Source organism: Acanthopagrus latus, chromosome 22, assembly GCF_904848185.1.
Source record: "Acanthopagrus latus isolate v.2019 chromosome 22, fAcaLat1.1, whole genome shotgun sequence".
Lineage (NCBI taxonomy): Eukaryota > Metazoa > Chordata > Actinopteri > Spariformes > Sparidae > Acanthopagrus > Acanthopagrus latus.
Genome location: NC_051060.1, coordinates 11,994,889 through 12,012,687, shown reverse-complemented (window position 1 = coordinate 12,012,687; position 17,799 = coordinate 11,994,889). Strand labels below are relative to the sequence as shown.

General features: G+C 45.9%; 1 protein-coding gene across 4 annotated transcripts in view; it reads right to left on the bottom strand.

Moving 5' to 3' along the window:
- Window positions 1-17,799, bottom strand: part of fut8b (fucosyltransferase 8b (alpha (1,6) fucosyltransferase)) — a 92,923-nt gene that overhangs the window by 39,317 nt on the left and 35,807 nt on the right. For all 4 annotated transcript variants that reach the window (XM_037086245.1, XM_037086246.1, XM_037086244.1 and 1 more), the window contains one exon: window positions 5,364-5,965. In XM_037086245.1, coding sequence (XP_036942140.1) covers window positions 5,364-5,566 — 203 coding nt within the window. In that variant the 5' untranslated portion in view covers window positions 5,567-5,965. The remainder of the gene's footprint in view (window positions 1-5,363; window positions 5,966-17,799) is intronic.

Here is a 17,799-nt window from a genome sequence, read left to right as displayed (position 1 = left end):
CAAAGGCCACACCCTAACCTGCTGGTTACACCACTGTAGAGGAAGTAGGACTATTTCCTGGGTGACATCATTTCCCAGGGGTTTTAAGTGCTGCTAAAACTGTAACATAGAGCAACATGATATCTCCTTGAACAAGGCAGAAGAGAAATAGGCCACACCAGCACAGGCTAATGAGTAGAGACGTGGTACAGAGGTTAGCTAACATCCTCCAAAGAGATGTAAACTGCTGAGACACATTGCTGGTGCAGGCAAAACACAAGCATCCCCAACCAGGATATGCAGATATAAAATTTATCCAAACACTCGGTGGTATGAAAACCCACAGACACACACACACACAGGAAGGAGGCAAACACCATACACAAATACACAAACGATCCCTGACGGTATCTCTAGAGGACCTGCAGCGGAGACGAGACGCGGCAGCTGGATTCAACAGCGTCTTAATCAAACGGTACAGGAGAGGTAACAGATGAGAAAAACTCTGACTCGGGGGAGGCGGGGCGGAAAGGTGGGGGTACTGCGGAGTGAAAGACAAGCTATGAAAGCGGGGTGCGATGAGCCCAGCCGGCACTAAGCACTGAGCCGGAAAGCAGGTGAAGTTCGTGCATCTCTCCCAGTTTGCTCTGAAACGCTGCCCCAGCTGTCGCTCTGTCGGCTCCTGCCCCCGCACCCGGAAACCACGGAGTTCACAGGGTGATCAGGGCCGGGCGGAGCTGTGTGAACGGCGGGGGCCATGGATGGCACCGCAGCGCATACATATTACCGTGGCACGATTTAATACACTGCGGCTGACATCAAAAGAAAACCCATGTGCTGACCTGGGAAAGCATACATATGGATGGAGATGTAAAGTGTTCTGGGAGGTGGAGATGAAAGTGGGCTACATGGAGTCAATTTACCTTTACATTAAAAAGGAACCCTGTTTCATTGTTCCTGTAACTTCAACACTTATACATGTGCATCACTACACCGAGATGCATCAAACACTGGACTGATGTTGTCCCAGCCTTTCCTGGGAACTTGCTGTGTTAAACCAAACCACTTGACTCCAATAAGTCAAGCTAATAAACCACAGGAATGTCTCTGTGTGTTGCAAGTAAACACTGCAAATGGGCGGAACAGTCTGCTACCACCATGAAAACCCACAACCACTGCTCATAATCGCTTTGAAAGATGTGTCTGAAGAGATAGGAACAAAGCTATCTCCACATATATCTTCTGACTGTATTTACTGTATTTCATATGTACTTGGTTGGTTTGTCAGCAGGTTTTCAAAGAAAAAGTACTTAACAGACTTCCACAGCACTTTTTGTGCAGATCCGGACGAAGGGGCGGATAAAGGGACTTTTTCTCACTTCCTTTAACATTGAAAGATAAACACGTTATTGATAATTTCTCAGGAATTAAAGCATGGGTTTTAATACTTAGATGGCTGGTATCTAAAAATGAATACAAGGAAGATCTGGTGAGCTTAACTGAAGGTTAATCAGTTAAGATGGTTTAAAATTTAGAGTGATACAGGACTGTCGGGAGTTTGATACTGGATTAGACTTGACTGAATTAAAAGGGACTGGTGGGCCTTGGTGAGGGATGCACTCTGATTACCATTCTAGTTCTGCATTGTGTCAAATCAGTTGATCTCATCTCCTCATCTCATGTTATGTCTGCTGACTCACACTGTATAATCCACGTAAACTGATTCTGAATGCTGCATTCTTGCATTGCATTGCTTCAACGCCTCAGTACAGCCAGAGCGAGGCCAGCTCTGCTACGTGCCCTACTTGACAGAGATGTTCTGACCACAGACAGCTCACACAATGGGGCTAGTGTGCGCCGTAGCGGGCCGTCCCTCGCCGTGGGCCTGAGCGACGGCTGGGTCGATGGGTGTTTAGGTCTACATCTGTTTGGTGGGGCTGCACTGGGTTAAAACCATTACAGGATAAATGAGTCTCCTCACTTCCTCTCTTATACGTGGGCGAAGAGAGGCCTCGCCATACCAAACACGTATGTTTACATTTTTATGTTTACATGACAGATGGGGACCTAAATGAGGCAGACAATCAAACGGTACCATGCGTGGACGCGATTTCAGTGCAACGACTGTGGTCCCCCGCAACTCATCTCATCCCCTCGGTCTTCCATTTTCCGTTTCTTCCTAGCCGCACTTTACTTAGCGCAGTCCTCGTACCATCCATCATGCTCCCTTGCTCTTTGCCTCCTCTGCATCGCCCCCCCTCCTTGCCTCCATCCCTCTGTTGGCATGCCTAGGGGATCGATCAGGTCCTCATCGCTCAGCCCAGCTGTCACTCTCACCCCTCGCTCCCTCCGATGTCACACCATCAGGCTGGCGCATGTCATTGTCTCTGCAGGGGCCGTGGCTTCGCGCCCGAGGTGACTGACAGCTGCAGAGAGGGCGGAGCCAGACCGACTGAGTGACTCGACCTCGTGCTCACCTCTCATTAATGCTGCTGGGTGATTGGTAGGTTGGCACGCTGCCTGTCACTCAGATCACTCAGGAATGGCCTGACTAACTGAAGCGTTGGACTGAATCTGTAGGCCAGCCAGGTGATACTAATTTGAATCTAAGGGTTGATTGATAGATTAATTAATTTCATATGACAATTCTGTTCTAAAAATAATAGAGAGCTCAGAAGAAAAATTGTGCGTGGACTCAGCTGAGCCGGCTGAATAACTAAGTATCTTCATCTGCTTTGATGCTACTCAAATTCGCAATTTGTGACCAAGAAAATCAATATCTGACGCAAACTGCTTCAGCCTGACTATCACTCTCTATCATAAAGCAAATGAACAATGTAAACAAGATCCCTTCAGGTACATAATGAATGCACAACACTGCCCAACAATGCAGTACACATCCATCTAGTGCTGCTGTGGTGTGATGGCACTAACCAAGTTAAATCCCACTCTGAGCCATAAATCAATCGCAATGCAGTGGGTTTTCTACTGCGCAACAACTCAACACAAAGGTGTAATAATGACAGTTTTATAGGTCTAAATCTCTCTGAGGCCGCTCATAAAAAATGAATGCACTAATGCGGAGGTTAGGTGCTTCGAATGAAACCCGCTTTATTGCCCTAATGTCAGCGGGATGCCTGTGGAGGACTGGTTCTGCGTCTCATACGGAACTCAAGATTCATGTTCTCAAAACAAATATGCAGAGCGTTTAAGTCGGTGGATTGAGTTAGGCATGCGTTGAGCTAGTCAATCAGCAAGCTAGTGAGTTGTTACATAGTCAGTCAGTCTGTGACAACCTGCCGCCTGGAGTCTGGCTCGGTGCCATGCCTCTGTCAGCACTTTGGTGGCTGGGGGAGGCAGAGGGAGGAGGGAGGCGAGGAAGGAGTGAAACGAGGAACAGGAGGAGGTGATGGAGAGAAGGGAGGGGCTGTGCCAGGACTGATGGGCAGCTCACTAACAGCCTCTTTGCCTCTATTAGGGCTCTAATATAAGGATAAGAGACAGTACGGGATGAAGCGGTGGTGCAGTTCTCGCTCAGGCCAGTATCTGACCGCTGCACACACACGCACAAAGACACAAAATGAAACAGAGGACGAACAGACCCCTGTAGCCATCGATAGCTCATAAAGCTTAACCTCCGCAAGCCAGTTGCCTGCTTTTGGCTTGCTGTGCTGGATACTTAGCTGAAGCTCAGGGGGACTTGAGAAGGCACTGTAGCGCTGCCCCAGTAAACAACTGTGGAGGCCTCGGTCCCAGATCAACAACCCAACTCAATAACAAGCAACAAGCGTGCAGTGTGTCGGGGACCCATCTGGACACTGGTCGACTGAAAGCTGCACTTGTTTTTTTTATGCCGTGAATTCCACCTTTGTTTTTGAGCCAATTTTGAATAATTACAAAAGCAAGGGATTTAATCAGGGACCAGCTGTCTGAAGCAACGTGCGCGCGTGTGTTTTTATGTTACTCTGCGCTGATGAGGGCCCTGCATCAAAGTGAATCAGAATATCACAGAGGAGCAGCAATGGGCAACATCTGAAGCTCGGGTTCCCTGTTATATGGTGCGCAGCAGGACACACTAACTGCACATGCATGCACACTCACAGACGTACACACCCATGCGCAGACCCAGTGTTTATGTGTAAAGAGAAACCCTGTCAGCATGCAGAGATAAGAGCAGAACCATCTGTCCCCTCTATTAAACATGGCATAGTGTGCGAACGATGCTGTGTGGTTAATGGGCTCGTACGATGTGCTATTGTCTGCCAAAATAACACAATGAAATCTGGTGAGGTGTGTGACAGTCCATCCATCTGTCTGTCACACTCAGCATCTCCAGCACCACTGATCGGCTTTTGATGAAACTCTGCCTCAAAATTTGTTCAACTGTGCGCAGCACAAGATGCTGATTTAATCAGATGCTGATTAAAATTTCACAAAAGCAAAAAAAACAACAAAAAAAAACCAACCCAAAACAACCATCTCATTGCCACATCATGGCCTTTGTAAAATGACTTTGATTGGACAGCAATGGAGCTGGAGGCTATACTTAAATGCTGGACTTTGTGGAACTTGTTGAGAGAATGATGCATTGCACCATAGTTTTGTTTTTTCAACTTAAAAAGAAAGTAAAGTTTACCAACCAGGCGAGCAAAAGGGGTGCATCACATTTATTTAACGGTTTTCTTAGCTCAGTTCTGATCATATTGGGGTTAATGATTTATACATTAAAGGGAAACTTAGAATTTCCCTCTTCTATAAATTAGTTTGACAGTTTGTGGAGGTATTGTATGTAATCCTGGACATCATGATCACACTCTTTTTATTTCTGTGCTGACTGAGTCATCTCGGTGGTTGATGACGAGGCCACTTTGGTTTCTGGCTGCCTGAACTCTTGTTGCATTTAACACTCTGTTGGATTTGGCATCTCTGCTTAATCACCAGTAATGGAAAGCTGATACAGTCCATCTTCTCTTACCAATGTTGTGTCAGACTTTCATGAATAATTACATTGTTTATCATGGGTCTGCAAATCAAACCCTGGCTCCAGCTGCATGTCGACATGTCCTAGGACCAGATCGTGAGTCCCAAACTGCTCTGAATGGCTGTTACATTGTTGGGTACTTTGCTTAGGAAACACCTTGCATGGCTGCCTTTTCAGTCAGTGTATAGATGTGCATGGGATTGGGTCCAAATCCATTTACCATTTACAAAACTCAAGTTGAGGATGCTAATGCTTGGCTGTACTGGTTCAATCAAAGTACAGCTAGGATATTCAATGTTCAACCACTTGAACAGTACACTAATGTGCATGTTAACACAGTCATTTGAAGAAAAATAATGTTTGATGCAGTCAATCAAGTCAGTTATAAAAGCGCCAAGCTTACCTGAGCGATTCGGCCATGCGCCGCAGGTCTTCATTCTGCTGCTTGAGCCGCTCTAGCTTGGCCAGGATCTTGGAAAGCTCCCGGCTGGACCGCTCGGGGTGATCGCTGTCCCTCACTAAGTGACCTCCGATGTAGAAGAGCAGCGTGCCCCAGGCCAACAGCACCAGGGTAATCCAACGCCATGAACCCGCCCAGGGCCGCATGGTTCAACCTCACCCACCCGAAAATGCCTCTTGGTGTGCCCGTACACCAACCGACCCACCGGCCTGCCTGCCGGATGCGCGCACACACACTCTGTGCCCCGTCACCACAAGTGCCACAGCGCCAACCTTGGCATCGGCATCTTTGCAGGGATGGTGTTCGCTGAATGACGGATGGGGAGGGAGATGCGTGTGTTTGTGTCTCAGGCGTGGGTGAGAAAAGGCGTGTGGGTGTTTCTCCAGCGATCAGGCAGCCTCTCCCGTGTGTGCTAAAGCATGGCTAGCATTTTGACAGCCCGACTGGTGTCTTCTCCCCTCCACCCAGCTCCAGGTTGACCCGTGTCCCACACTGTCTTGCTGTTTCCTTCCTGTCCAATGGGATTCTTTTACTCGAGTTGGTTCCTGCAGAAACAGAGAAAGAGATGGTTGTTAGCTTAGCGTCTTGTTTTGTCTTGCAAATGTATCAAACAGAAGCAAATTAAAATCACTGAAAAGCTAGGGCGGCAAGCCAGCTTAACACTCAAGTACTCCTACTGGGGAGAGGAAAGCAAGAGACATGACTCATATAGCGCCATAAACACATAACTCAGAACAGGGCAGACAGATCGCCAGATGCCGCCATGATGCTGCAGACTGGTCCCGACATAACCCTGTCTCAGCAGCCTACAGGATTGATCAGCATGACACTGCAATTTGCATTTACATAGTGATGTGCAGTCCCTGAGCTATGCTGCATTGCTGTCGAGGCAGGACGGGGATGTTCTACTTTCCACGTCCTGCCTGCTTGCACATGACACACACTTGTACTCATACACACTCTAGTCTCTCAAACGCTCTCACTCATACACACACAGAAGCCATCACATAACCAGGAATACATATTTTATTTCCTCATCACTTAGTACCTCAACCACAGCCAACCACAACCCACTTCCAACGCTTTCCCCGTCGCTCTTAGTTAAAGCACGCCTCATACCGACAGCTAATGGATTTGTTTTGAAGCAGCTAAATCCCACAAACTTCTCCCCGAGCCTTTTCGCTCTACCCAAGCACCTTCTGCCATCCCTTTAGCCTCCATGACAGAATTCAACATTGTCAAGGTGATATGCTGAGCTCAATGGAGCAGAAGGAACGAAAAAAAAATCCCTGGATCATCACTTCCCTTCATCCCAAAGCGACGGGGGAGACTGAGATGGACGCGTGCCGGGTTTAAGAAGCAACCTTCGCTGTCAACTCCCCAACAAAGCCCTGCCACGCAACTGAGACTAGTCGTGTGATGGGATGAAGACTGGCAGGTGCGTGTGTGTGCATGTGTGCTTTCATTTCTGAGTGTGTACCACAGCGCGCTGGAATGATGCCAAACATCTTAGACTTTATTTGAGTGGTGATGGTGGTGGGGCGGGCTTGATTGACACATCGCAGCGTCTCTGGTGCTTCTTGCCTAAGAGCGTTCAAGACGGAGGAAAAGTGTTCCTGCTGGGGCTCGCCTGGCAGCACAGAAGTAGGTTAACAGTAGCTCATCATGTTTACCATGGCAGCATGGTTCATATGTGGGATGTAAATGGTGCCATGCTGTAATACCACAGAGACTGTTCATGCTTCACTGGCGCAAACTGCCCAGAATATAGCAGCTGAGATCGCTGAAACAACGAGTGGCAAACCATTCTCCTTCATTTCTTACTGAATGATATGGGATTATTGAAATCTGTGCAGACGCTCCCTTCTTTGCCAGCGCTCCTGTAGTGACTAACCTAGGCTGACACAAGGGTGGCTCCTCTTTATGCATGCAGCACAAGGATGTGCTGAGCTGTGTTTTATTATGGAAAATAAGAGCTGCGAGGGGGTAGCACTCCACCAGCTAATGCACGACTGGGACTTTACTAAAAGGCAGGCTGCAAAAACCCTTGTCAGTGTGTTGAGGAACCGTAATGAGGTTTGTGTTCAGCAGACTAAAACTGATAAATATAAAAACTGTAGGATGAGGCGGGCAACTGCTGCCAAGTAGGATATGGGAACTCATTGGAGAAAATGCTTCAAGCTAGTTGTTCTGCTTACACTTGAAAGTCAGGCTAAGCTAGTCATATACTACTGGTATATTAATAGAACTCTTGGGAAATTAACTCCTTGCAGTATTTTGGCTAACCTTGGACACTGGCAAGTCAGTGATTTCAATCTAGATAACAGAGCGGTAAAAAAAGTCCAGGAAATGCTAAAATTTCATTTACATGCAGTTAAAACAAGTTGAATTTAAAAGGCACACTCCGTCAATTTTATAGTTTTCTTATGTGGCTTTAGAAGAAACTTCATGACTACCAAATGAGTCTTCCAAAAAAAAAAAAAATCTGGTTTACAAACTAAAAGCACAAAATTTAAAAGACAGGGGCATTTAACAGCCAGGGAACGTCTAATAAAAAAAACTTTGGATTGGCATTTTGGAAATTGTAGGATCGAGCTTTTATGAAGCTTTTCTTATACTACTAACTAAAAATCAGGGTATCTCACATTCTTCTAAATGGGAAAGGCAGATAGATTTGTGACTTCACATGATGATGTGATCTTGAGAATCCATCTTTCCAGCTATGCGCTTATGGCTGAACCACAGTGCTTTTGGGCCAACCAGCATCCTATGAGGAACTCGGATGATGACGGACGGATGGTTCATCCAATCACCCGTTAAGTATCTTTTTTTTACATGCCTGTCGTATTCCAAACAGTTTCCACAGACGACTTCCAAAGTGGTGCACAGAGGACAAAGCACATAGAAAAACAGATCAATCCCTTTAAAATGCGTGGGTGTTTGACAGTTGTATCAGTCTGCTGAGCTCACACTTTTGGTGGAATTGTTACAATCTAGTGCCATTTAAAGCAAAAGCAAATACCCTCTAATGTTTGAGGCTATGATGTAGAACAGTGCAAACTAATCTGGTTCAATTACTGGATGCACAGTGTTTGAAGAGGTTAGTTAACAGAACCTGAGATCAACTGTGCAATTGAAGACCAAGACGCATCTAATAATCACTATTAATGTGGTGTTTTCTATTACATCTGTGTGGATTATTGGCTAAATCGTTTTTTAATCAACTATAAATGAGCGGAGATGGTTTTAAAGTTTCTTTTGAACATGCTTTTCAGATTAGCCTTGGTTGCGATTAAGTGGCAAACAAGCGAAGAAACACATTTACGTCCCTCTTTAAATGATTTCAGATCGCTGTGTTTTATAACTAAAAGAAAGAGGAGACATCTATTGAGCCCTGTGTCAGCAGAATGTGGCCTGATTAAAGGGGAAGTGACACTCCACTATAATCTATCCCCCAGATGAGGATCTGGCAGTGTAATATTTAAACCAGAGATATAGCCCGAGCATGAGACTGAGACCTAAAGACTTTTGCATTTTCTGAAACCTCTCACATCTGCCCTCGAGCCACCATGAACAGGGTACTACATAAATAATGGAAATTATAATAATGTCAGTTAAATAAATAAAAAAAAAAAGGTTCCCTGCTGTGGCCCAATCATTTCTAAGTTGGACTGTGAGACAGATATGCTGACAGAAGGGTTTTTATAGAAGCTGGCCATTTAGTGCCAGTTTTTTTTTTTTTTTTTCCCTTTTATCCACTTTTCCTCCACCCTCATCCTCCAAGTAGAGTGGCAACATGATTGCGAGGCTACAGCCAGTCCAGACAAAATTAAATACATCACCATTTCTTTTGAATGTCCGGTCCTTGAATTGTATAAGCGGAAGGACAAAGTTAGTCTATACTGTTCTTGTCAGCTCCACCTGCACATTTGCTCCCAAAATCCTCCTCTTGACCTTGCATTTCAAACGTGATCATTCTACAACAATGCCCTTCACCTTGCTGTCACAGCTACCGAGAGGGACGGGGGGTGGGGGTGCATGTGGTACTGTAGGGTGGACTGTCAGCCCGGTGCAGCAGCAGCATGCAGGAGCCTGAGGGGTCAGCAGAGATGACCCGTTTTCAGTCCTGCTGGTTAATCTTCAACGTGATTCAAGCTGCAGCAGAGGTCATCTATCACCGCGCTCCGGTCTCCAGGCAATGAGCACTGCGATGAGGTCCACCACTGAATTATGCATGGAAGCTTGGCTGAGGACGGCTTCTGTTACACCAACGCAGCCACTCGAGCTTGGGGACAACAGGAAGGGACCGCCATCTATACTTTATATACTCGACGCATATATGTGTCACTTTTCATCTATGTTGGCGCAAGACAGCGTATTAGTGCGAGCTGCTAGGGGCGACCCTTAGGGGAAAACGCAGCAAGACGTGGTACATGTTTTGGCATGTAGCATGGTGGCATAGATGCAGTGTGTGTTTGTGAAGAACAGACATGTAGGAGGAGATCAGGAAGAAATGCATGCAGTGGCAACACTGAAACGATGCAAGAGGGAAAAAAAGACCCACTTGCATCGGACGGGAGCTGCAGTTTTGTAGCCGATGCAGTTAAAAATGTTGTGATGAAATATATTTTTGGGAATTTTCCATCCCAGCGTCGTCCAGTTTGATTTGAGATGGCTGTTCTCAATATGAATTTATGAGGACAAAGGAGGAGGCACCTTGCAGGTGTTTGGATACAGAAACGCAGCAAGAGAAACATCAACACCAACCCTAGCAGCAATTTTTAGGGATGGTTTGCTGAGCAAGCTGTTCTTGAGAAACAGCCTTCTTTATAGTCATAAAGTTACAATGATTTCCACCTGATAGCTGCATTGTGCAGCCACAGTTTCTTACACAGGGTCAGTGAGCAGCTCTCTTCTGGCTGTTTTCTCAGCTGGTCCCGCGGTTCCATCCAGTGACCTTACAGCCTCTACCCCAGTTCCCAAGGAATGGATCACACTCATGGCAGGAACACAGGGTTGACACATTTCAAATTTAACAACCAGAACCAGACACAACGTAGCAGTGGATCTAACAAAGAAATCATAATGTATTAATTCCCAAAACAACAGCAACAGGAGAAAACAAACGTTTCAGGAGGGAGTGTAACCTGAAATGTTTTCTCCCTCGGTCCCTGCCATTTGCAACAAAAACATTCCGATTAAATTTTAAGTGTGACTGTAATTTTTTTTCTTTTTTTCCCCTTCATCAATATGAATATCAGCAACTGTGTGACTCATTCAGCAGCAGAGTGCTCCCACTCCCGGAGCTCCTTTCTGCTTCTCGGTTGGCAAAGAGCCGAGATGCGGAGACACCCTTAGCTTTTTGGGGCGCACCCGGCATTTCATATGCATGCGTGTGCCCATGGGTGGATGTGCTGGAGTCACCTGACTGCGCACGCACGCACGCACGCACACACGCACGCACGCACACACGCACACACACAGGAGAGTGGTAAATATTTCATGAGCTGCTGTTTACTTCACAACATGTCTAAGCTGAATGTGGAAGAGTCCATTAACTTAGGCTAAATGGAAGAGAGCGCGCCTGGCACGGGGACAAGCGTGCGGAAAGAGAAGAAAACAGATAGATGGCGACCTGGGAGAAGAAAAGGGCAGGACGCCTAAAGCAACCACACTGGGTTTGAACACAACGCATGAAAAAGGCTTGTAGCTAACAGGAGAGCACGTCGAGGTCATGTCCTCAGAATTGTTTGTGGGAAGATGGGGGTTTTAGCGCCACACTAGGTTAGGCTGATTCTGATATTTTCTGTAAATATCTTTAAATGTGGCCGTATTTACGCAAAACAATTCAGTTCAACTGTAATCAAGTGTTTCCCACCAGAATTACAGTTCTGGCTGAGAGAGAAGGGATGTAGGACGATAACATTTACAGAAAACTGAACGAGAAAAAACAAAAATATAATTGAATGTGAAAAGCAAAAACTTTTTCAATACATTAGCAAAGGTTTCTTGGATCACACAGGGTGGGGATTTGGTGTCATGATCTCAGTATTTCTATTAATACCTCTATATTTTTAAACTCCAGACTACAATGTGGCAAATCTGAAGAAGAAAACATAAAAGAGCAGAAACATCTGTATCTGTTACTTGATGTTCATCTAAACCTTATCAGTGTGTAAAGCAAACATCATTAAAATTGTTTATTTTTTTCATAACAACTATAAATAAAAACACATATAATCAAAGTACATCAGAGCCATCAGTCTAGCATACAGCCAGTTTGATCTACATGCGTGATTTGCCAGTGCAATGCCGCAATAGCAACATCATCTTTGAAACCTAAAATCTAAAACTTGAATTGAGAAATGTCGAGCGTGGATAAAAATGGGCCAATAAAAAATGCACCTCTGTTGTTTACTGCTCTGCAATATATTATTGTATCTGCCAACATAGCTGTTCAGTCCAGATCATCGAGGCTGGATTTCAGACTGGGCAAAACAACCTCGAGAAAAAAAAGGCTCCCAATAATGGCAGGTCTATTGAATGTCAGTTGGTCAATTGATTCATTACAAATTCCAGCAATTAACTTTGCACCACTAAAAAACAATGTCAGCTAAGGTGGCCTTAGCCTTGTTATTATCTTGATACCAAGTCTTGCAGAGGGACCCTATGCCGAAAGGGCTTTGGGGGGCATACTCCTTTTAACATTTTTTTTTTAGCCAATAACTGCAGGATTAATTCTGAGTCTAATGACAGACATCAGCCGCTGTTCCCGCCTCCAAAGCCTCAAAAGTCAATTTAGTGGGTGAGTGAGTGTTGAGCAGTTGGCGGGTCGAACTCATGATCGTCACAGCCCTGCGCACGTGAGACTGCACAGTAGAGGAGCTGAAATTGCGCTCTAACCTTTTACCTCTTTTTCCATGCAGCCAATACAATATCTCCATGCCTTCAGTGATCAAAAACGTGGAATTTTATTAAATTGGAAGACTTAGAAAACAAAGATCTAAAGTGAGAGTGGCCAAAATCAACAGTGCAGAAGAGTTTAGGTCAAAACCATTGATCCTACATTTCCCATAATGCAATGCATGTTCTCTTTTGTAAGGCCCTCAATGCCAACCACCTTCTCACCCACATCTTTCCATCTCCACACACTCAGTTTGTGACACAGGCTGTCTAGTTTAAAAAAAAAAAAAAGGTCCTCCAGAACCACAGAGGATGTTACAGAACTTTGTGTCCAGGCTGAGGAGTGCTCCTCATTATGAATAAACTTAACTTTAAATACTGATGAATGTTGGTCATCACAGTAATGGTAGAAGCTTTTTAGCCTCAAAGCATTTTGGTCAGCCCAAGGCTCAATTGCAAATATAAATTAAACAGGTTAATTCAGCCTTACAAATAGGGTATGATGACATCAGCCTGCAAAAATGCAGTGTCTGTGTACTCTAATGGTTCAATTTGGATGGTGTTATCAGAGAGTTTAAAAAAAATCTAATATTTGTCAGCTCTTTTTTTCAAAGCGGGTTGTGTGTTTTCACACTGTTACCATGGCTTTCACCAACTATCTGCAGGGACGCCACTCAGGCACTGAAGGCAGCCCACCTCATCCCAACTTTGGGATTAAGTCTCGCAGAAGTGGCCAAAGGTCTTAGAGAAGTTCGAGCCATGCAACCGCTGAGCCCGCTGCAGCTTGGCATTCAGTATCAGAGCTAAGCACACCGCCTCTCCTTCAAGGTTATCTCTGTGGAGAATTCGCTGACGGCAGGATACACGCGCACACGCATTTCCACGCGCACGTGCACTCACACGGTGACACAAAGATAGGTAACCCCCACCCCCCACCCACACACCCACACAGCGGGACACACACCTCATTGGCCCAGTGGGTGGGGGTGGGGGGCATGTCTGTGCTAGTGGTTTATGCAAACAAGTTTTTAATTGGGACGGTGGGACACATGATTAGCAGTAAAAAGCACCAATCATTCCTCTGCTTTATTGCTTTTTATGTCCAAATAAAAACGTGGACCTGGGCGGGGGCCCCACCTGCCAACCCAATCTGTCTCCTGACGAGTGAAGGTGGATCTCAGGGCTCAGACGTGGTCAAGGACAGCATTGTAAATTCACCGTGTCAGCGAGGGTGATGAACTGGCTCTGCAACGGCGTGTGCATGTGTGCGGTTGAGAGAGAAGGGAAAAGAGCAAGAGTCAATGCCACTCAAGCAGCTGCATGTATCATGCCTAGGGCAGAGGGGACATTAAGTGTCAGAGTGTGTGTGAGAGTATGAGTGTTTATCCGGGGATGGGAAGGTTGCAGAGAAATTGTGGATCTAAGCATCATTTCAAATTGATCATTTACTTTATGCTCAGCAGTGTGGTGAGAAATAGATTTCTCGGTGAAAGCCAGAGAGCGCTTTAAAAACAACCTTGACCGTTATTATTTGTGAGAAACAGAACAGAGAAAGCTCCATACGCTGTACTATCCATTTTCCTTGAGCTGTGTTGCTGCTTGGATCAACACACAGAAACACACAGACACACACGCACACACACTTCCTGTCTGTTCCAGTTTCAGTTCCTCGTAATGAGTCCCAATGACGGCTGACCTTTCACGGCCCGGGGATGAGCTTGAGAGGTGAGGCAAGTGAGGGTGGGTGGAGGGCCCCGTGGTGACCCCATACAGAGGGTGCCAACCATCATTCAGCCACCATAAAGAGGCCTAATGACTGGCTGAAAACACAAGGGAAAAAAGAGAGCAAGACGAAGGAATAATAGGTGAAAATCAGTGGCCAGAGAGGGAGGGCGATGGGGACAGGGAGCGAGGACAGCTACTGTTACACTGTGCTAAATTATGTGATTTTTATCATCTGAATATGCAGTGACGCATAATGTGATACGCCTGGAGCCACTGAATATGGATTTGGCTCAGATTACAATCAGACCTCTGAAAGTAGTCTTGGAAGTGGTCAGGCTCACATTGTGATTGCAATTCATTGTAATTTGGCAGCAATCCACAACGATCTACAAAAAAAGATGAGCAAAGTGTGGCATCAACATCAAGTATTTCTGTTAACACACCCAGAGGAGACAAAATAGGCAGCTCCAAGTCAAGAGTCGACGCACAACCACGTGAACCAATAAATCACACTGTGATCAGGTGTCTAAAATCGCACTGTGATAGACTAAAGTGTAACCACAGTTCGAGTGACAGGACTGGCAGGACGGTAAAAGGGAGAAAATGGCATCACAGTAAGAACAGACAGAGGAGAAATGTTTCTGAAGCCAGCGGTTAGGGGACACGAGCAACAGAGGCAGACACTGAGAAAAAAAATTGTCCGGCTCTCCTATCGCAATCTCCCAATAAAAGGTAAGATTGACGAGAACAGAGGGCTCGATGGTCTCCCGTGCAATAAGTTACGTTTTCCTACACAATAAGCGCGGCACCCCACCCCGAACACACCCTACCTCACTCATCTTCCACGACAGAATTTACGGTCAGTGGTTAACTCCCATTATACCCTGGCTCAGGGCAAAAGTAGCCCCCCCACCGCCACAAGTTGAAGTGCCCTCTCCGAGGCCTGAATGATAAAGTGGCAACTGGGAGGACACAAAAAAAAAATGGAGAGGAGAGCTCTGGCATAGGACACTTTGGCTGCACTAGAGGAGGAAGACTACGAACAAGGAAGAGGGGGAGAATAAACAGGACGCGAATGCCCAGACAGCAAGAACACCAAGAAACAAAAACAGCCACGGACAAAGACGGAGGGGGGAGAAAAAATTAAATAAAATCGCGTTGTGGTAGGAAAAGTGGGAGCCAGGGTGGTGGTAAGCGGAAGAAAGATGGCGGCTGTAGACGTAGACAGACAGGGGAGATGAAGAGTGTTCCCCGAGGGGCCCACGAGTCCTGACTAATACAGAGAAGGAGTTCTATAAACAGCAGTCACACACATCTCCCACCGATTCATCGCTCTCTGCTACATTACCTCCACTCTCTTGTCTTCAACCCTCAGCGTCTTTGCTACGTGACCTTAAATCCCCACACCGCGAAAACACATCAGCGCTAAAAAGTGACATATTTATTCATCCTCTGTTCAGCCTTTAAACCTTTGCTTTTTCCGAGACGAGAGAGAGAAAAAAATGGCTGGCATCTGCAGGAGACGGTTGATTACACGGCAACTTCCCAGTCATTTAAGCGAGCGTCTCCCCCCCCAAAATAAAGCATCATTCCATATATTTTCGAAATGTCACGCATTTAAAAGAAACTCTTGCCTAAAATGCGTTAAAGCTGCTCAAAACGACTCTTCGTCCTTGCTTTAATGCTTATTAAGACAGTTCGGCAGATTGTGAAAATGGCAGGATGTCACCTCAGAGTAAAAAGTGCCTCACTCCCTGCTCTGGTATTTTCTGCCCCGACTTCTCCCTCCACGTCTGCTCTTCCCTTTGACTTTCTTCCAGGTGCTCCAGTTTCCTCCTACACTCCTAAGACGTGCATACGAGATGAAATGAAAACTGGAAATTGCCCAGTGCTGCATGCGCTGGTCTGTCTGTACTGGCCCTGTGACGGACTTGCGACTGGCATGAATAAATGTTAAAGCCGACTAGGAAATTAATAATTGACAAGTTGGGATGAGTGTTTTTTGCGCCGTGCTCCAGCCTGGCTGCTGTCCTACTCTCAACTCTCTTCTCCACTCGTTATTGCTTTAACCAGGTCGCTGGTTTCGTCTTAACTCCAACCCGCTCTTCCGCATTTTTACAGGTTTTTGTCAAGGCTTGACATTAGAACACAAACCCACTGGCACCAGCCTAGACTTGGGAAAGCTTCTGCTGAATTTTCCTTTTAATTGCCTCACTTTGAGTCAGGATTGTTTGAAAATGTTTAAACACTCCTCCCCTTAATGAAGGGAAATGACTTCGCCATGTCGGGATTCAAGGTACTTGGATATAAGTTCGGAACAGCTCTGACACAATTTCCAAAATGAGATCCTATTTTTGCATCTCATAACCTACGTTTACCGCCCCGCTCTGTCCTTTTTTTTGTTTTGTTTTGTTTTTTGAAACCGCATTGCCTCTTCCCCTGTCCCTCCACCACAGCCTGCATGCGTCACAACAACACAACCCATATTGACAGAACTCCTCGTCCCCGTCAGGTTGAGTTTTCTGCTTCGGGTCCATACTCGTTCGTTTGCCTGACTTCTCCTCCGTCTCTTCCACTCCGGCTCTACGTCTGGCACTGTGTGTCTGCTCAGCCCAACAGCTTCCGCTCGGATGCTCCTTCCGCTCGATGTGACCTGTTTGTAAGTCTTTTGTACTTAATGTATAGATTGTGTTCCATGTGTAGAGCCTCATGTGGGAGGAGGGCTCGATTTTTGTGTCTGAGATGCAGCAGCGGCGGTTGGCATGATTTCATCTGACCGGTTCAACAAGAGTTTATTCCAAGTGTTGTAGGAAAACAATCCTGTCATCAGGCTTAAGGGTTTCTGCTTTGCTGGAGACACTAATCACATCCACTACATTCAGCGCTGACTTGCTTGACACAAATATACCATTGGTTGTTAGTGTAATGAAACTGACAATTACGGGCTGCAGTGCAAACATCCCCCTCTGTGGCCGTTCATGACCACGGGCTTTTTTAGTGAAGTCATTTGGGTTTGGCCCTAAATGGCTCAACTCGGCATTCCTCCGGAGGACAATAAAAAAGATACAGGACTCATTGAAAAAAAAAAAAAAACACAACACTGCCTCACCTCCAGGGGAAGAAGTTTCCTAAATGCGATTAAAGAGAAATACTGGCAGACTGTCTTCCCTGACCCCTATTAACAGAGCCTGAGAAAACAATCTCTCCTCTCCACACAACCTGCCACTAAGCAGAACCTGTTGCTCAAATCACATTAACTAACCGCAGATGAAAAAAACTCAATTCAATACACAGAGTGCCAGGCTGTGCTAAAACTGAGCTGATGCAATCACACCTACAAACAATCCCACCTTTTACTACTCCGTCTCTCACAGAGTAGGATAAAGAAATAAAATCGTGTGCTGTCGCAAAAAAAAAAAAAAAAGAATTTTTCGTTCTAGTCCTTTCGTCTACCCGGTGCAGGCACCGCTGAGGCCTTATTAATACTCGGTGAAGCCAGGGCAGGAGTTTACACAACATGACTTTGTTAAAGCTGAAAGTGAAGGAAGAGACACTTCAAGTTGCTGGCGGAACATTGTGATCCAACTGGGAGCAGCTGCATCCTTGTTTCAATAACACACCAACAACAGGCTGCCCCCCCACCCCTTCCAAACGCGAGGATCAGTCGAAAGACCCTCGGGGAAGAGTCCGTCGCTCTCCTTCACCACGCTCTAGGACACTACGCGTTTGCACATCAGACATGATGGCGATG